Raw genomic sequence first — 21,833 nt, forward strand, 5'->3', positions numbered from 1 at the left:
GCTTGCGTCATTGCAGCGAATGCTGGAGGCAAATTCCCGCAATCTAGAACTTAGAATCCAGGAAAGGATTACTGAAAATTCTAGTAATCTAGAACTTAGAATCCAGGAAAGGATTACTGAAAATTCTAGTAATCTAGAACTTAGAATACAGGAAAGAATTACTGAAAATTCTAGTAATCTAGAACTTAGAATACAGGAAAGAATTACTGAAAATTCTAGTAATCTAGAACTTAGAATCCAGGAAAAGATTACGGAAAATGCTAATAATCTAGAATCTAGAATGCGGGAACATTCTGATAGCTTGGAGGCTAAGTTACATGAGAACTCTAGGAGGTTAGAGGATAAACTTCAGGAAAATATGAATATCTTGGAGCACAGTTTACAACTAAGACTAGAAGAAAGTAGTAGAACTTTTGAGTGCCGGCTAGAAGCAAGGATGGAGGAGAAACTGGCCCATAGTTGTTCACAACTCGCTGCGTCCAATTCAGAGATGGGACGGAGGATCGAACAACTGTCTCTGCAAATGTCTGAGGGACAGCAGAAATTGAAGGAAAGCCTTGAAATTGAGATGATGAGCTTACGTCAAGCATGTCAGTCAAATTCTCAGCAGCTGGAATCTAAACTCGATGAAACAGTTCTTCTGTTGAGGGAAGAAGCTGAGCAGACCAAGGAGGAGTTCCGAAAGGAAATCAGTGAAACGCAGAGCGGTTTCAGAGAAGAAATGTCCAGAGAGTTGGACAACCAGGTGACCAATATGGCATATCAGCTGAGAGAAAACCTGAATTTGCGAGTTGAAGAGACTGTGGCGGAAAAACTGAAAGGCACAGAGGGTCCTACAGAGAATGCTGAAGAGTGGAAAAATGATATGGAATCCAAACAAAGTAAGCTTTCTTCAGACATGCGTAATCTTTGTGACGAAGTGGCTCAAATTTCAACCACTTTAAGCAAGTTGCCACTCTCCGGTGAACCAGAGTTACCGCGGGTGGACCAGCTGGGCGCGCCTTTTCGAAGGTTACTGTCTCCTAGTCGTTCTGAGGTCTCTTCGGGGCAACGAAACCGTACACATTTAAAAAAAAGACGCCACAGAGAGATCTTTTCCAGTTCTTCAGGCAGCGAGTCGACTTTATTGGAAAAGAGAAAAGAAAGAAAATCTCGAAACCAATGCTACGCGTGGTGGGATGACTCCCCGGATGGCTGACCTGAATTCCATGCGGAAATTCGACGGAAATATTATAGCCACTTCGGCTGAGATTTATCTCAAAGAATTAGATACCAACCTTGAGATCCTTCAGATCCCGCATAGATACAGGCTGGAGATTATTCCTCGTTTGCTAACGGGCATGGCTTATCATTGGTTCTACTCTCATAAGAATGATTTCCACACATATTCAGATTTCCGTAGGGCGTTTAAGAGGCGTTTTGCGTCTTCAGAGGCAAAAGAAAGGGAGTTGGCATCTGTTAGGGCCAAACGGTACAATAAAAACAATGACAATAGTTTGGAAGAATATGTTTGGTCTGTGTACTCTGCTTACAGAAACCTGAGTAGCCACTACACAGAGCAGGAGGTGGTAAACCTCATAATCGGCCAATTGCCTTATAGAGTGAAGCAATTGTGTATGGCCCACGCTCCCGTAACTGTAGATTTGCTTGCAGATTTTGTTAAGAGATACGAGCAAGCGGAAGAGCAGGATGCTTGGCGAACTGCGTGGAGGAAGGAGAATCCTACTCACCAGAACAACAGAGATATTCCAGGCTACTCGGCAAACAGAAACCCGAGGGTTCGTATGGTCCAGAGGCAGAATAATTACCGTGAAAATCGCCCTGCAGGTCCATATAGAAACGGCAATCGTTATAGTCAACAAAGCCAAAATAGGCAGAGACGTGAGTATGCTGCTCCCAGATACGAACCTTGTGAGAGACCACGAAATGAGAACCGTGTATCTTCACCGGAGCACAGTGAACCTTTGAGGGAAGGTCGTAGCTCTCCACGATTCCAAGCGGCGAGCAGTGGCTTACAAACAGATGCTGCAGTGTCGTACCCTAGTAACGAGCAGCAACAGAGCGTTGAGCTGACCAGAAATTTTTGCTGGGAGAATGGAGCAAATCTCGACCAGGTGCGGGATTTTATCCCACGCCTGGCATAGAAACGTCCCCTTCTGATGTCGGGCGGTCTCGGATAGAACTGGGGCCTGCAGAAAATAATTCCCAGTCTGTAAGTAATGATCTGAAGCTGGTGTTTGTTATTAATCATGAAGAGAGTGAGTTTCTGTACAATTTGTGTCAGGCTAGTCAGTCTAAAAATTTTGGAAGAGCGCCTGAGTTCAAGGCACGTGTAGCAAATGTTGATATCACTTGTATAGTGGACACTGCAGCTGAAATATCTGTTCTGAGTCTCGAGATTTGGAAGAAAATAAAGCAAAATTTGCCAGGGGCCATGTTACAAGCTACTCCAGAGGTACGACTTATTGATTTCGCTGGAAAAAGTCGAACTCGAGTTGTGGGAAAACGCATAATCGTGCTGGAAATTGCTGAGAACACCATACCTTTAGAAATTTTTGTTGTGAAGGATTTGCCTTCAGACTTATTATTGGGTTATTCGTTCCTGCAGAAATATGAAGCAGAGATCAATCTCAAGCATAAGAAGTTGTATCTAATGGTGGATGGAGAGCCAATTGAGCAAAAGCTAGATGATGATGATTCCGTTGATAAGCAAATGAGCGTCCGGAGGATTGAAGCTAGCTACGATAAATGGGCTACACCGCTAGAGGATATAAGAGAGAAGATTGACTCCAGTGAATTATTGGCTAAGGAACAAAGAGCCGAATTGTTCGAGATATTTATTGCACATAGGAAGGTGTTTTCAGAGAGGCCTGGCACTGCCAAGAACTTAGTTTGTGACATTCATCTGTCCAGTGACGTTCCAGTGAGTCAAGGACTTTATCTAGTTGAGTTGCAGAAATTCTTACGTTTTCTTCACGTGTATTGCCAGTGTGTCTACCTGATATTGTTCAAAAGGCTCTTCAACATTGCCTCATTGGTTGATAACAATTACAAATTGTTTTGTACGTGCAGTTCTATCCAAGATTGTACTAAATTTACAGCCCGAATCCGAAGAAGGTGAGAGAGAATGGCAGAGTAAGGTTGTTCAAGTGCGGTTACGAGAACGATATGCTGTGCAGAGGCGGAAACTGAAGCAGAAGTGCCATGCTTTGCAGTTGAAGGAGGATGACCTGGTGCTGCTAAGAAGTCATCGTCCAAGTTCAGCTGTTAACCGAACCATTTCCAAGTTGTTTTATTTGTGGACAGGACCGTTCATAGCTACCCAAGTGAAATTCAACACGGCAGTGTTATTGGACACAAAAACTCGTAAGGAAGTGTGCAAGGTAAATTTCGACAATCTGAAGATTTTTAATTGTTCTCCAGACATGAGGAAAATACTTTTAGAAGGTTGAATCCAAAATCTCCTAGACTGTGAGTGCTTCCACGAGTCGTCGTCGATTTTGTTTCTCAATGGAGGGGGCGATTGACATGTCCTTCCCGGACGTATGAACAGTCTGCTGAAGTACATCATCCCGCCTGATAGATATGAATCTTGGAATAGAAGTTACGAGATTAATGGAAGTTCATGTGATAATTTTTGTGTTGCTGTTACTATGATTTTTAGTGCATTTCGTTATGATGTAAAATGTTGTTCTTAATTGCATAATCAAGATAAATATATTCTGAACCTAGATGTTAACACGTAAGTCCTGAGTTTGTTAATTTACTGCAAATCTTAATGTTTTCCCGTGCCCTGGGAGGTATCACGTGTATACCGATATACAGTCTCATGTTACTCATTCTCAATTTGTATTGAGATAAATCTATTCTTATGGATATTAATATGCTATAGTTGAATCTGGCACGACCGTGTCAAAATTGTGCATTTTCTTTGTGCACATGCAAAGCATTGTAAAGTAACAGCACGAGAAATTAATGCAGAGAAAGGAACGCAATAAAATAATCTTGGCAGGGTGTCAATCACATCTCAATACCCCACAAAAATTCACATTAGGGCTAAAACAGTACAGCTATACTTGATCACTGGAGTAGGAGTAAACACACAAACCAGGGGATTTTGTTCACACCTTCTCCTGTACCCTTGATCATCATCATTGGTATTCTATCCCTACTAAAAAATGCCTTCAGCACCAATTTTCTTGCTCACATGCGCTCATGGACAAATTGATCGTGAGGGTTCAACTGGAGCACCCTTGTGACGCATCAAACAATTAGCACAAAATATGTTTAAAAGAAAACATTCAGTGACCATGGCATGCAACAAGTAAAAAAAAAGTGTCCCCCCATAAGCATTACTGATTACATGACATAATTGCAAGATGGATTCCTGCTCATGCAGTCCAATTTCAGGACCTGTTCCCCTTCTGCTCCCCTCAATTCAGTGTTTGGAGGCCCCAAAACAGTCACCAAATACAGTTTCTAACAGCAATGTCTAATCTAATGTAGAGAAAAACTACACTCTTTCAGTCTTGCCAGGCTATTTTGATTTGAGAATTACTAAATATGAATGCTGGCCTGCTAGTTTCTAATAATGAAAACCATGACAACCTTGCAGCTAACATACAAGATCAAATACCACCTGCCATGATACCTGTCTCTTCCATTGACAGTATGGCTTTTCAGTGTCCTGTGATGAAGATTTTCTTTGTTACGTATAGTGTACTCATTGGAGGTAGTTCGTATAATACTAAAGTATCCTTTTAGCTTATTTCTAGACTAAGTTTCACTCTGGCGACTACCTCCCTCACCCTCAGAAGTCTTCTGGATAATGTGGCATGAGGGTGATCCAATGGCGGACACCTTTGTCCAGGACACTAATTATCATATAAAAACACTATTGTTATGGTAACTGAAAATGAATTTTAAAAATCACTAACTTTTCCAGATAAGCTACATATTGAGGTGAGTTCTTACGATAATGACAAGAAAAATATTTAAACTTACTAGTGTCATTAACAAGTACAGTGGAAGCCTGATTTTATATTTTCCCGCATTATACATCCAATCTTGATGGTCCCAATTAACAAACCATTACATATAAGTTTTCCTCAATTTGGCATTTTCCTGCATTTTAAGCTTTTTCAACTTTGTCCCCTGAAAATGTAAAATCAAGGTTCCACTCTGTATAAAGACTTCTCAAGAAACTAATGCGAGATCGTGTAGGAGCATGCAAAATTTGTGAGCACTTTTCGGAAGTACTTACTACTATCAGATTCCTCAGAGCTTGATTCCGGTTTCTTTGCAGGAGTTTTTTTCACCTGAGGCTGTGGTGTCTTCCCAGCTACTTTTGCTACGACTTTGGCTTTGGCATCATCTTCAGAATCTGATGAACTATCACTTGAAACTTCTTTCGGTTGAATTTTTTTTATTTTGGGGGTTTGAGGAATAGCCTTGGTTTGCACTACAAATAAATTTTAGAAATTGCTAAATGATTCAGAGCGACAGGAATCAAGAAACTGAAGTTCTATCTTATGCAATTCAAATGTGTACATTAACAAATACACTGACAGACATCTGTGGGTTTTCCGTATTCTGAATAAAGGAAAGCTAATAAGCTTACCATGGAGAAAATACTTCAAGCAATTATAAAAATTCTGGCAACAGCTTCTACACTGACCTCTTGCACCTTAATAGTGAACATACCTAAGGTTGGGCTAATACCACCTTCAACCAATACTATTGCACAACAAAATTGTAAGAATTTAAGTTAACAAATATTATTAGTACAAGAGTATTCTACTCAAATTATAAGTATCAAGTTACCAACGTTTTGCTTCAAAATACTGATGAATTACGTCAATTGTAAAGGACATGTGCTAAATCACATGTTACACAATATTTGGGCAAAATAAATTGAATCTACAAATTCTGCATAACTTCCAGCTTAATTAAACTCCACAGAAGTGCAGCACGGTATAAAAATTGGCACAATTCACTATTGACACCAGTGGTTTTTATGTGATTGCTTTTCATTACGATGTTCTGAATGCTTTCACCATTTCGTAAACATACGTAATGTAAATCCTATCAAGTTTTATGTTCAAGACTTTGTACTACTTGCTTAAATTTTACTCATAATTGTGGCATTAACATATGGTAATGCTTAGAGGCACATTTTTTGTAAATAAAATAAAATTTCGCTGTTATAGCAGTGAAAAGGCTGTATATAAAATGACATTTTAGTTTTAATAAATGTGAATATAATCCTAAATTTGATTTAAAAACTGCACTTACTAGACAAAAAAAATATCCCTTCTAAAAGCATATTTATGATCTTACCAGAATATTAAGTTTATTCCTGTGTAAAGAGGTCCATTTTTGCTTCTCGAATATTTACAGAGAATTTCGTAACTCGCAGGATAATTCTGACTTCAGAAAGTGTCTCGTTGGTAAATGAACTAAATTTAGTGTTTAAGAGTCTTTCGCTTTTTGCAGTTCATTTTGCATTATTTCGTGACAAAACAGGGTACGAAAATTCACATCACATCTTTCAGAAACATGAAAAATTAACATTACAATGTGTTATTTCAAGTTTTGTGTTTAGTCAAAAATGAAATATGCATACCTCTAGTAATGCTATGCAGACAGTAGCAACAGGTTTCTCATCAATCACATCAACTATTTCTTAATCTTATTATTTATTATCAATAAAATTAAAATTTAAAGGCTCAATTCAAAGAATTCAAGATAAAAATGATTCAGAATAGGTTACTAGTACATAACTTCTATTACACTAAAAATGAAAAATAATTTACTCTGATAAGCTTACTTTTCATTTTTTCTGCGCAAATTTTCGTCACGATTAATCTCTCCACCTGTCTGGTGGTGTTCACACATACCTGACGAAGCCACCTGGTGTCTTTATCAGGCATGTGTGAGAGTCACCAAATGGGTGGCGAAATCGATCGAAGAAAATTTGCAAAGTAATCTTATCAGAGTAAATTACCTATCTCAGTGTAACCACCAAACCGATATCTTTATATAGAAAGGAAAAAATGGACAAAATTCTTGCATTAAAGGGTTAAACAACTATTAATTAGTAAATTATAGTTTAGTAAAAATTCCCTAGTTGTAATAATAAATTTTAAACTTCTTTTAAGCCGGATTAAGTTCTTCCAGTACACTGTATGTATGTAAATATATAGCATATAGCGAGAGTCAAATATGTCTACACGTTTGAAATAAATGTAGCATGTTACGGTATAATGTAGAGGGGAAATGGTGTATGATATATTAAACTTGAAACTTGAGTGACCCAGCAGACAAAATTGTGGATGGTTCATGAAAATCTCATTTAGTGATGCTATCATTGTTACAATTAATACTTGATACAAAGAATTTTAAAAAAGTGTGGATGAATAGATGTACATTAACAAAGTAATGGCAAAGTATATCAGCTGGAATTAGTACATGAATTTCAATCAATACTTTGATATCAATACATTGGCATTTGCTCAGCCCTAGTAATAATTGATTCTAGCACCAGCCAAGTTCACATGACATGCACATAAAATAATTAAAATAACAATTTTTCATCTAATGAAATTATTATATTCTTGTAGTAAAAGATCAGGGCCCCCACGGAAAAAATTCTTCTATTGTGGCAGTTAACGTGTTAATATACTGTTTACAATTTCGATCTACTTATGTACACTAACACCACATTTACTTCAAAACTGTAGACATTTTGCCTTTTATCCTATAAATGAAAAACTTGAGATGCTGTTTATCATTGAAAAATATAATCATGAATGTCAAAATATGACAGCCTGTATTTTTTTTGTAAATGTATTGCTGTGTGTGTCTAAAGAGCTGAGATGAATTGGGACTGGGAATCATCAGAATCATGAGTTTTTATGTATATTAGGGATGGGACCGATTAATCGGTATCGCCCAATATAGGCATATCGGTAAAATTACCGACCTGATAATCGATAAATATCTGATAATTTAGTCCAAAATTCTGCCATTTTCTTGTAATTTTTGTGGATAATCTTCATGCCTAATTTCTAAAAAAGTAAATATCTAAATATGCAATTTCTTTTTCACTGCAGTCACCTTGAAACATTTATTAAGGAGGTCAATGAACCATTCAGGTTCTTCGAGGATCATTTCTTATTTTATATCGGATCGATAGAATATCTGTTATCGGTATCGGTAAATTTTATATCATTACTTTATTGGTATCGGCCAAAATTTCATACCGGCCCATCCCTAATGTATATATATATAAACTTCATATTGTGGGTAATATTTATGTTCATATGCTGGAGCCATCAACAAAAACCCATCAAAAGAAATACAAACAAACACCAACCTTTCTCTTCTTCCTCACTACTAGATTCTTCGCTGCTGCTGGAATCTTTCTTCTTTTGAGGCTTAACTGTCTGTTGAGTCTTCACTGGAGACTGTTTTAATTGCTTTGCATTCTGTTTCGGTGGCACTTCCTCGTCAGACTCACTCTCCTCTGAACTACTGGTGAAGAAAATTGCACTAATTATAATAAAGCCATAATAATTTACAAATTTCATTCCCAAGTTGAAAAAATACATAATTTCTTGGTGAATTCATAATTGGGAAAAGAGAGGCGCGGTAGTATATAAATACGGAGAAACTAGGTGCAAATTCCCAATTATCTTGGCAAAATGAATTCCCAGACCAAAATGTAGGCTGAGGGTAGAGTAGGAAGAGGCTGGCCAAGGAACACATTGGAGGAGAATACAAAAATTGGATTGAAGTGCCTGAAAACAAAGGAGCTGAAGAGTATGAATGGAGCTCGAGAGGAGCAGATGAGATAGTGTATCCCGATTCTTAGCCTCATAAGGGAATAATGAATACATATTCACTTGTCCACATGAATGTAACGAATTTCCAGACCAATCTATAGTGCTATAAACTGGTAAAAACAAGTTGAGTGTTAGAACTGCACTTTGCATTTCAAAGTTTATCAAACACTGTTGAAAATAAATTAACAAAAGAAAACTAAAAACATTGAGTATAGTGGCAACCACAAAAATGCAGTTAAGCTAAATTAATTTCAAATTCTCAAAAACATACTGCAGGGCACAGAAATCCAAGCATCAAGGTCAATGGTTTCCCTCCTGTTCAACCTCATTCTTTGTCTGTCTCAGGAGCATTGTAGCATCCTCTCTTACACCTAGCTGTTACCATACCATTACACTAAGTGCGGTTGACAAGAAAATGTCTCTCGTACGCCACAGCAACGAGCAAATGGTTTGACAGGCATGGCCTCAAAAACAAAGATTATTATTGCACATGTGTAGAGGTTTCTTAAAGTTAGCTGATAAACCAGACGTGGGAAAAACAATTTCAAAACCTGGTTGGATGGAGACTCCTGTGGCATGGGAAGAATTACTGTTTAAAGGAATAAATGGGTCATATAATGCATGAGAAAATAACGCTACTTTCATAAGCCACATAAGAAATGTAACTGGATTATATGAGCTAGATGAAGTAGTGAATAGACCGTTAGCTTTCATGATCATGGAGAATATTCAAATGCCGAAAAGGTAAGACTTTATTCAACATAATGTAAAAACTTATGAATATTGCAGAGTATGGGGTTTATATAGGCAGTGCAAGACAAGTTCTTCATGGAAAAAAGAAATTGCTTGTGCACAAGCTTCCTTCTTCGTGAAGTGAAAAACATTTAAAATACAGAGGAATATTAAACATACACATACTTGTCAGAACTGTTAAGATTCTATTGTTATTTTCAGTAATTTGATACGAGTTTTGAATGAACAGAGGCTCGCATTAATAGAATGTGTGTTACATTACTCTTAAGAAACTTTTATCTTCCCACATAATATCTAAGACACTAAATTTTAAAATATACAAAACAATAATTTTGCCTGTAGTATTATATGGATGTGAAACTTTATCCATTATATTAAAAGAGGAACAAAGAGTATTTGAAAGTAAAATTCTTAGAACATTTGGACCTAAAAAGGTATGGGGAGACAGGTGAGTGGAGAATGTTACATAATTTAGAACTGCGCAATATGTATTCATATCCCAATATTATTAGAATAATTAAATCCAGAAGAGAATTTCACACCAGTTGTGCATTTATTTCAATATCGTCCGAATGAGAAATTCTACAGAGGGAAAAAGCTGGTGTTTAAGAGTATGAATTTCTCCACATGTTGCAAGTGGAAGTGTATTTTAAAGTTTATTATTAAGCTAGATACGATGTTTGAAAAATATGAATAAGAATTTTCAGAAACCCAAGTATTCCTTATGGGGAATCAACTTCAACTTAAAATTACGGCTAATGAAATGGAAGTTTTGGCATTTCAGTGTCCTTTTCAGTTGATATATTTTTCAATGGCATTGGAAGTTTGATATTCCCAAGAGAACAAATAAAATAATACTTCCATAAGATCAATTTATTTCTCCTTGCCTCCTACGGCCATCCTGGCAGTGTTGCCAAACCTGATGCACATAAAAGAGCTAAATTTCACCGTAAACTGAGTAAAAACTTTCAAGGAGCTAATTTACGTAACTGGATAAAGTGCCTCCTGGGGTAATATAAGGTGACAAATGAGTGGGGGTGTGGGTGGGGCACCATTAATGCTGTTAGCTTTAAAGTGATGGCAATTTATTCTTAGTTTTCACAGTCTACATCCGGCGGCATCAGCCATCTTAATAATCCAACAATGGAGAAAATAAAGCATTCCCGGATAACAATATTACATCCTCTTCACGTCAGCCAAGCTGCTATAAAGAAAAAGTAGCTGGGGATTTAAGATGGGGTGGGGCAACACAGCCAATAAAATAATATCACATCACATGCAAAACGTATACTTATGACAGAAGTTGTCTATGTAAACCAGAGACTGTGATATCATCAGTCAGGCAGGGGGCAGGTGCCATAGTTCACAGCCAAACGTGGCTCCAAAAGAGCGAAGCTGGCAACAGTGATTGGCAGCTGCTGAAGAGAGAAGGACCTAGGGTAAATTATCCCTCTCCCCTTTAAGATAGGCAGGCCATGTGGCACGAAGGGGAGAGGAAAGAAGAGTTCACATGATTCTTGTTGGGAAACCTGATGGTAAGAGATTAGTAGGAAGGCCATGACGAAGATGGGAGGGATAACTTTGAGATGGAAAAGATTGGATTGATCTTGTTCAAAATAGGGACAGATGGAAGGCCTGTGTTGCAGCAGCCATAAACCTTCGAGTTTCAGAAGGCTAGAAGTTAGCTTTTAGCTTCAGGGTGGCCACACTAGAACCATGATAAAATTCAAGTATAATTACCAGTTTTCAAGACTAACTTTCCAAAAATTCAAGCAGATGTTCTCTATATTACTGCCTCAAAAACCAAACACACAATATTAACAATATAAAGGGTATGTGCGATTCCATTGTATCCATAATTCTTATTCAATTGAATGGTATATATACATATTTAAATTGATGTGTGGAGTTAACATATGCCATTTCGCATACTGATTATAAATGCATCTACAAGCACAAGTCAGAAATGTTACGGGATATAGTAATCTACAAAAAAATGGTAACTGTATAACAATTTCGAATTTACCTAATCAATTTCAAGACATCTTATCTGACTATCATCCATGTTGAGTTGAGTTGGCGCTTTAAGTCCACTTTATGCACAGTAAGGCTAATCGGGACTGGACCTACAGTTTAAAGTGGGATCCGAACCACTTGTACCTCCACCGGGTATCGAACCTGGGACCCCTTGATTACAAGGCAATGACGCTACTATCATCCATGTGTCAGATAGATTATTCTGACTCTGTATCTGAACGTATTGGTTGGAATTCATCTACTGATACCAGCCGATACTTGTCTGGCATATTGGTCTTTCACGGATGCCATGTGACATTTTCACAGAGTAATTATCCTGGAAATTATGAAAAATCAAACTACTTTTTTTCATTTTGCACGAAAACTAATTTTTGATTACATAATCTATTCTCATATTCTCTTGAATATACTTAAGCAAATTTCTTTGTAAATAGATGCATATAATTGAAGAATATTTACATACCAATATTGATAAATATTCTGAAAAATTATTGTAATTTGGTGGTATTGGTGGGAATCTGTAAGAGCATCGGTATCTGTTCAAAGTGGTATCGGATCAGCCCTACAAAGCAAATGAATTGGAAGTATTTAGTTTCATTTCCTTTCAATAAAAATAAAAGCCAAACTGAAAAACTGTCCTTGGGGCAGTAACACTTATAAATGGAATGGGATTTGGATTAATAGCAGTTGGAATTTTTCACGTCAACTGAGGTAAATTCAAGTAGAATTCAGAAAGCTTATAATTCACACAATTCCCGGTGATTAGCCACCCTGGGTCCATTACAACACTAGATGAAAGCAATGGGACAGCCATGTCCTCGAAAAAAACACCAGACGATTGATAGTCAAGTAACGAAGAGGCTTTCTGTGCAGAAATCATGCAAAGGGAAATGCACAAGCTTCATTTCTTTTAATTCAAGACCTCATCATGTATAGTGACATTGCTAGCAACAAAATATTTTCCATTTCTCTCTCCTGTGATAATTGCTTCATGTTTATAAAGCTCTAGAAAATAAACAAATGCACACACATACATTACAACTGAGAACTTACTCTGATTCCTGTGCTTTAGGCGTTTGTTTAGTTTGAGGTTTCCCTTTGTGAGGAGCTGGGCTTGCCTTAAAAGGAACTGGTGTAGATTTCTTCGTTTGAACAGGAGCTTCATCTTCAGATTCACTGCTGTCGTCCGAGTCACTCTTTGCAACTGGTTTCTTAGGTGCAGCTGCTTTTGAAGGACCATTCAGTGATTTGGCCTTATTCTGCTTAGCTGGTACCTCTGGTTCATCATCACTCGATTCTGAAAATAAAACAAGCATAATCACTTAACCATCCACAAACATCAATAAAGAAACTTCAATGTTCAGAAAAACATTCGAGGACAATGGTCTGCACAGCACTCAATTAGAAGACCTCGCAACTTATGTGGTTTTGTAGAATGGAGTGACACTGTATTTAGTAATTCTGATGTACCAAAAATCCGAAGCAAAAACATACGGTTCACGTGATGAATCTAAAATGGTCAATTAATTATTCCCATTCATTTTTCCACACATTTTCTTAGTGATAGATAGAGGCACATATTTTTGGTAAATAAAAAGGCAAAATTTCGGTACAAAAACTGAGTCAATTTCGGGTTCAAAAGCGGTAAATAAAATAAAATATCGGTGTTATAGCGGTGAAAAATGGATGAAAAGTGGTATATAAAAAGACATATTGGTTTTAAAATTGTGAAAATAATCCTAAATTTGATTTAAAAACTACACTTATTCCACAGAATTAACATTTCACTTCTAATAGCACATTTATGTAGTTATCAAAGTATTAAGTTTATTTCTGTGTAAAGGAGTCCATTTTTGCTTCTTCAATGTTAACAGCAGAATTAATCAATTTTCCGGGAATTGCATAACTCTCAGGATAATTCAGACCTCGGAAGGTGTCACTGCGGTGAATAAACCCTGAATTTCGTGTTTAAGAGTTAATTTCGCTTTTTGCAGTTCATTTCGCATTATTTCGTGACAAAATATGGTCTCAAAATGCACCTCACACCTTTCAAAAACATGAAAAATTAACACTACAATGTGTTTTTTTCAAATTTCGTTTTTTCGTCAAAAACGAAATATGCATGCCCCTAGTGATAGATTTCGCCCCTGTCTGATGGCTTCATCAGGCATGCAATGTCTCCAGACAGGTGGCAAAATCAATCACGAAGAAAATATGCATGGAAAAGTGAACATATCCAAGTGAATTACCTATCTCCGCATAACTACCAAACACATCTTTAGATGCACTGTATTCCGGTACCTTCAAACTGTCCAACAGAATAATTTCATACTCCCACTTGAGGTCGAACTGGGCTTGTTTGCACTAATTTGAAACAAACTTATCCGCAAAGCTGTTCTTTTTTTGTTTTTCGATTAACTTCTTGTGGCCAGTGCCACCATCGTCTGAACTTGCTGCACTGCTGCTTGACGTGCATCTTGTTTGTAGTTCTGGCTGCTGCTAACTGTGCTGTTAACTGTGCGGTCTGCTATTTCCGGGTGATAACTCTTGTAGTAGGGGTATCCAAGTGTGGAGCGCTTGCCTGCTATCGATGTTTAGCTCGTGAGAAGTGCATTATGGTGTGAGTTTCCTTGATTTTGGTGTCTACGAGCATGTGGGCAGTGTGTTTCACTTAAACCTTTGAATTTTATGGCTATTGTTTTTGATGTGTTTAGCAAGACCAGTAGTGGGTTGGACTTTTCACATCTGCTAGGTGATGTTGGATTCTTTCGTTGACAGATTGATGGATCTGCCGATGTAATATGCCTTGCATTCACACTCTGCATCATATACACCTGGGTTATCAAGGGGGCAGAGGAAGTACCGTTTGTGTTTGTTCAGTTTATCAGCTATTTTGGAATTTGGTTTGTGCATATGGGAGGACTTTGGATATGTGGTTGGAAGTGGTGGGATGGTAGGGAAAGGCAAACCATTTATATTGGCTGCTGGAGGTTGATTGTGGTTGGTTAGGGTGTCTGACCTGTATCTCCGCTTTACTGCACCAAGTTGGAAGTTGTACTTCAGTGTAGTCATGTTTCAGGGCTATTTCAGTGATTGTGGCTATCTCCTCTCGTAGATCCTCTTCTCTGCAACAGTAAAAGGCTCTTCAACAGTGCATGGCTGTTGGTGATGTCTAGGAAGTTGATTTTACCATGTTTTTCTTGTTCTACGGTGAAGTTCAGCCTGGGGTGGATGCTATTTAACTTGTTCACATGGTCTTGCTACACATATCAAATACAATAGCCATAAAATTCAAACGGCTTAAGTCAAACACACTGCCCACACGCTCGTAGACACCAAAATCAAGGATACGCACACCATAATGCACTTCTCACACGAGCTAAACATCGACAGCAGGCAAGCACACCACACTGATTACCCTACTACAACAGTTATCGCCCAGAAATACCAGACTACGCAGACCCAGACGCACAGTTAACAGCGCACCTAGAAGCAGCCACACAACTACAAACAAAAGACACACGCCAAGCAACAGTAAAGCAAGTTCCAACAAGGATGGTGGCAGTGGCAGTGGCCACAATATAATACAAAGTTGTTTACAAGACCCTTCCACAAAACTGGTTTCACTTAATTCGAAGTAGACACCTGCGTAAGTTGACAAGAGAAGATCGAATGTGGAGAGAGCTTGGACGTTATTTTAAGTGGACCTTGACAGGTTTCCTTCTCCTAAGAGCTTCTGACAAATCTAGGGAAGCAGCCCAAAATGACCGCTGGACATTGAAATTCTTCGTCATTGAGCATCGCAGGTCAAGCTCTTTCCTCACTGAATGCGCCACCTTAGAAATATTCACCAGTGCTAGATGAGAAATGCGAGATAAGATCGCAGGAATCTTCCAAAATACAAGACGCATGGCGCCTGGAAGTCTCACCAATCTGTCTAGCTCTTGAGCTCGAGATTCAGCAATTTCCCGTAAGGGAGCAACTTTTGGCCTGGTAGCCGATAACCACTTTCATTAAAAGCGTGTTCTTTGTGCCCTGCACAACTTCATAAAAAAACTGATACTGTTACAGATAATCAAAGCCGCATAGGCCAATTAAAGGTAGTCAACCTGCTTAATGCATTGTCATCTAGGTTTCCCGCAAAAGTTGACCTCGATCTTACATATGTTGCAATTCCAGTTTCCTGCTTCATATCCTTTCCTTTAGCCTCTAAAAATAAGCAACCAGTTCTGAATACCTTGTTCAAAATGAACAAAAAACTCAGGCTAAGTAAAAGAAAAGTGACCCCCTCCTTCTACAACAGATCACAATCCGCCACTGGTGTGCATGGTAATGTGATAATTGCAGAATTCAGGTCCCTCTTGTTTGAATGCAGCTGTCTGGATACAAAATATTGCCCATAACATTGTCTGTTGCATGGTAAAACGGACTGCAGGGATCATTTTTCTTTTTCACACTGTTGATAAAAAGTTCCGTCTTCGACAACTGCGTTATCTTTAAAATGCAGATGATTCCCCTCCTGCCACCTGCTGCTCCAACTTCCAGCTGGTCTCATTGTGTTTACGCTGCAGCTGGCGCCAGTGTTTAGTCTAGCGTCTGGAAAACTGTCCCATGCTGATAATGGCAATCAGTCATCCAGTTCCCAGCCCAAAGGAATAAGCGTCATTGTGCAAAGCAGTTTTGATTTGACGATAATGAAATTCGACCTCCAGAAAGAAAAACAAGTTAAAACAACTTCATGATGTACATAAAGTTCCTATAATCACAGCTTTTCTTCAGAACCATTAGCGTGATGCTTTTAAAAACTGTACGAGAGGAAAAGTTTTGTCAGAGCGAGTGACCTCCAGAATACTCCTGAATCCTACAATACTCGAAAGCTATGAAGCCTTTCTGGAATCACCTGGCTGATTGCCCGAGAAAACCTTTTCAATATTCACCACCAGGAAAGCTTCAAGAATTATTTCAAAGATATGGAGTTTCCATGGTGATAGATCAGGGCTATATGGTGGGTGTTTCAACACTGTCCACCCAAAACGTCAGCAACATGTTTATCGTAACACATGATGGAGGTGGCCACTTGTTGTCATGCAGCAAAACCTTGACCTTGATTGATGCTCGAATGATACTGCTGTTCGACAGCCTACACATCAGTGAGACTAAGTAGGGGTTTCCTTCCTTCCTTACCTCTCGCTCTACCTTTACACAGGGTTGTCGCCACACACACAAATACAACCCAATACTTCCCCTGTCCGGTTTTTATTTGATCCACCCTATCAAGGGATGCTGTTGTGACAAAGCATCTAAAACAATGCCAATGAGACTATTTCCACGATTAATGGTCAATAAGGGGGGCAAAAACATCCACATTAATAACAAAACACAAATTAAGTGTAGGACAAAACTGTTTCATCCAAATACTCTTCACTTATAAAAGCATTGTAAACACTTGGAAAAAAAACAAAGAAGTGTCTTAAACGGTTCCATAAGTACTTATTACGGTATTTTTCTTTAACTGAATATACATTTTTGGCAACTGAACAGATTTCTGTGAACAGAAAACTAAATGACAGATTGAATGAAAACCCGCAGTGGCTCGTCGATAACGCATCTGACTACCATGCTAAAGGTCCCGCGTTCGATCCCTGGCCGGTTCAAATCCGGAAACTTTTCTAACGATGGAAGCGGCCCCGGCGCCCACGCAGCGTCGAATAACATGGGTACCTGGGGGAACCCTGGGGGGTAAAGGCGGTCAGGGGCATGATGCTGATCACATCACCCCACTCACGACCAGATCAAGAAAGTGTGGTGCGTTACCCCCACACCCCCTATACACCTTCATGGCATGGTGCTATGCACAGGGGAGCACTTTACTTTTTTTTTTTTTGAATGAAAACCCAAAGTTACACCACACAATCAAAAAACTTAGAATGATTGCGAGAATTGAAGAACTTAAAAAAAAAACATTTTTAAAACACTGTCTGAAAGGTTTAACACAGGTTGCTTTAAAAAACACTCATGGTTCAAACATGCCAACAGTACTTTTTCTCCCCTTTATCGACTTACAATAATAGCTTGTCTCGTGTCACTTCAACTTTTTTGCTATTGCCCTGTGATAGTTACTACTTACCTGAACTAGAATCTGATGAATCCTTTTTTGATGCCTTTGTCGAAACAGGTGTAGCTATGGATAGCCTCTTTTTAGCTGGAGAAGTACTGCAAGAAAAATAGCAGCATAAAAAAACAATTTTTCAATAAAGCTTAAAATTAAAAAAAAACTTTGCAGAGAAACAAAATGTGAGCATATTGACAATAAATCTTGAAGCATTAACCATTCACTTTTATATTTCATTACAGTTTTACTTCACATTTATTTACCATACATAATGGAAAGACACTAAAAAAACAGTATGACAATGGCAGTTCACCTTGGTTAGTCAGCAATGTTATTTTACAGTACATGAACCGAATATTTTTGCGATTTTAGAACCTTTTACTTTTTCACTTCAAATGCTTATACATTTTGTGTATAAATATATACTATAGGCATCTATGAACCTCAAGAATATTTCACTATTTTTTCCAATGTTCTTTTGTCACTGCTTCCATAATTTTCTTACTTTTTTCTTGTGAATATCATGGAAACACAAGTTGATTTTTTTTGAATGGCCAAGAAAGTTATTTCAATTAAATAAACACATTGTAATGTTCTTTACGTTAAGTAGAATTTACGAAAGTTTTTTTCCCCCCTGGAATCATTGGAAGTCTGAATTGTCGCTTATTGGCAACACTGTAGGTGGGTGGCATGACCTTTACTATTATTTTCATGGCATAAAACTTGTAAAATGACAAACCTCAAATGCTTACCATATCATACACCAGTGTTTGCAATGAAAAATGTATAGTCTTTTCATTCATGCCAATCAAATCCCTTCAATATAAGATACTTCCAAAAAAATTTCAGATTCTCCTATTCAGAAAATCTGCACAGTACCCACATGCAACCGTGAAAGCAATGGCTGCTCCAGTATGAAAACTGTATATTCCAGGACCTGCTGAACCAAATTAGGATGAATCTATGAAAGTACACGGTCCGGGCAAATAAACCAGACACTTTAAATTTATATAAAAAAAACTCATGCAACGAAGACAATTTAACATATGTTGTACTACATCTCAAATCATTTTAGGAAAATAGCATAAGAGGCAGTTTAATTAAAAGACAGTTCATTTTTTGGATAACACTCATGAGGCATGGCAACTGACTGTTTCTAAAACACTGAACGGAAAGTGGTTGAAGTAACTACATTCATGGTTATCTGCAGGTTTCCAGACTAAAAACTAAATATGCTGACCAAGGCAGTAATTTATTTATTAAAAACCAACTAAACGTAACGTTTCAACCTTCTAGCAAGGTCTTCTTCAGACACTGTACCAAGTACAAATGTATTTAGTTTTTCATAATCATGGAAACAAGGCTTAATGGTATTATAATTCCAGTATGAATACTATTTTACTGACAGCAATGAAAAGAACACTGGACATCATAAGGTTCGTACTCCAAGAACATCAAACAAGTTCGGGTCTCAGTTTTGAGTGTCATTTAAAAAATGAACTGTGCTAGTCAAGAAACTGCCACTTATGTTATTTTCCAAAAATGCTTTGAGATTTAGAACATGTATTATATTGACTTTCTTGCATGAAAGACTTTTGGTTTTATTTGTAATTAAAAACAGTCAGGTTTAGTTGGCAGAACCTGTACAAAAGATTATACTAATTCGACACTTTGGATCAGCCACCAGATTCTTCTTCAGGGGTGTCCAGACATCTCAACCTCTAGTGCACAGGAGCCTCCCCAGAACAGGAGCACTTTCACCAATGTACCTTTTCAAACTTTCATACTAAAAACGATAGCAAAAATGTCAAGAGATGAAATTGTGACTTTTTTCAGAATGACAGGACTTTAACCATTAGGTGCCAATGTTCCCATTATGGGAACATTTTTATTTTATTTTTCTCACCTGCATTGAAATATGTATTTTTTTCATTTTATATCAACTGTATATGAAGTAAATAAAATATTAAAATTGTATTACCTTCTCAAGTCCCTGTGGTTAAAAAAATATTTTTTCAATTTTGGGGGAAAATTTGTTTTACACATTTTACATTTTTTAAAAAAATATTCCACTAAACCATAATATAGTCACATTTTGCTTATGTCAGTGAAACTGTAGCAAAATATCCATATTTTCATTATTTAATGAAAACATTTTATAAAATGTTCCATTGTAAGAGAAGGGGGACTATTTGTCTATTGTTCCCAAAATGGGAGCATTCGCGTAATGTGCTATAAGCAGCATTTTTCATTCCTGTTCCCAAAATGGGAGCGTTGGCTTGAATTGTGAATTTACTGGAACCACCAACCTGTGGCACTAGAAGTTGCTCTCATGTGAGACTGACTTGTTTTGTTCTGTTGTCCGCTCTTGACGAGTGCGCTTTTGTTTGTGAATTGATTGAATTCAACAATGCCTCGAAAGTTTCTTACTACGCAAGAGGCCTTGGACTACTTAGACTAATGTAGACATTGTGTGTTTGCCTCCCGAGCCTACAGTTGTTTCGGATGAAGAGAACATTGATAATAATGAACTTTTGGACACTGTTCCTGAAGACATTGCCGGTGAAGTTCTACGTACCAAGGCGAAAGAAACTAACTAAATTGGACAAAAGCAAGTGAAGTGTTACACATTCCTGGTGCAAGTCTCCCAAATTTGAATGATAATCATCCGGAACTAAGCTGCGAAACACCGTATCAATTATTCAAGAGATATTTTGATGATAAAATTTTGCGATATCTTCCAGATGAAACCTTACGATATGCACAACAAAAGAACAATGTCAACTTTCAGATCGATGCTCGTGATCTGAAGAAGTTTTTGGGGATCATTCTTATCAGTGGATACCACTCGCTACCACAAGCAGATTTATACAGGAGCAAAGCTGATGACTGCAGCATTCCATTAGTGCACAATAGTATGTCAAGAGGTAGATTTCGTGATGTAAAAAAATATCTTCATCTTTCAAACAATGATTGTATTGATAAAAGTGACAAATTATCAAAAGTGAGAATGTTTTTGGATTTATTTCGCAAGAAACTTCAACAGTTTGGCACATTCTCAGAATATATTTGTGTAGATGAAGAAATGATACCTTACACTGGACGACATTCAGCAAAAATGTTTATGCATGGGAAGCCTGTCCGTTTTGGATATAAACTGTGGGTTTTGGGTTCATCAGATGGTTCAATTTCAATCCATACGTTGGAAAGGAAGACAGAAGTGATGTTCCATTGGGCACAAGGGTTGTGTTGAAATTGATTGAGTGCATTGAGAAACCGGAGTGCCACCAACTTTTCTTCAATAACTTCTTCACATCCCCTCAACTATTATTGGAACTGAAGTCAAATTGTTTCAGAGCTTCGGGTAGTCAGAAAATAGTTTGGGAGAGCATCCTTTACTTGACACTAAAGAAATGAAGAAAAAGAAAAGAGGAACCTCTGATGCGTGTTGTACTGGAGACATTTGTGTGAAAGTGGCATGATAACCATGTAGTATGCCTTGCATCAAATTATGATTCGACAAATCCAGTAGGGTTTGCTAAACGATACTGCAAGTCTCAGCATAAGAAAACTGATGTTCAGCAGCCACATTTGGTAGATTCCTATAACAAACATATGGGAGGAGTGGATTCCTTGGATAGTTATCTGAGTCAATATCGACCACATATCAAGGGAAAGAAGTGGTGGTGGCCTTTCTTTAGCAACACTTTAAATTTTAAATATGGCTGTTGTTGCAGCTTGGAGACTTCACCGAGCCCTCAAAGGCACAATGCCTCAGCTCGTATTCCTTAGAAATGTGACGATAGCGTTTATGAGAAGTGTGGAAATAGGATGGATTCCATCAGTTCGTCCAGGTCAGTCTGCACCCACAAAAATGTTCGATTTGATGGTGTTAACCATTACATAGAACAAGCAAATAAACAATCCAGATGCAAACTGTGTAAAAAGAACAAGAACAAAATGTCTCAAGTGTAACGTGATGTTACATAAAATGTGCTCTGGGCATTTCCATTCTCATAAATAGATTACAATTGACTTATGTACAATTTTGTGAACTGTGTAGTACCATTTTACATATATCTTGT

The 21,833-nt window shown here is 37.8% G+C and overlaps 1 protein-coding gene across 3 annotated transcripts in view; it reads right to left on the reverse strand.

Moving 5' to 3' along the window:
• LOC146002601 (uncharacterized) overlaps positions 1-21,833 on the reverse strand; it is a 43,642-nt gene that overhangs the window by 15,865 nt on the left and 5,944 nt on the right. For 2 of the 3 annotated variants that reach the window (XM_083140558.1, XM_083140556.1), the window contains exons 3-6: positions 17,764-17,849; positions 12,690-12,933; positions 8,378-8,535; positions 5,264-5,461 (exon numbers count right to left, since the gene is read on the reverse strand). In XM_083140558.1, coding sequence (XP_082996684.1) covers positions 5,264-5,461; positions 8,378-8,535; positions 12,690-12,933; positions 17,764-17,849 — 686 coding nt within the window. The remainder of the gene's footprint in view (positions 1-5,263; positions 5,462-8,377; positions 8,536-12,689; positions 12,934-17,763; positions 17,850-21,833) is intronic. The other variant, XM_083140557.1, reaches the window with a different exon arrangement.

This window comes from Lepisma saccharinum, chromosome 18 (genome assembly GCF_977018435.1).
Source record: "Lepisma saccharinum chromosome 18, izLepSacc3.1, whole genome shotgun sequence".
NCBI classification, from domain to species: Eukaryota; Metazoa; Arthropoda; class Insecta; order Zygentoma; family Lepismatidae; genus Lepisma; species Lepisma saccharinum.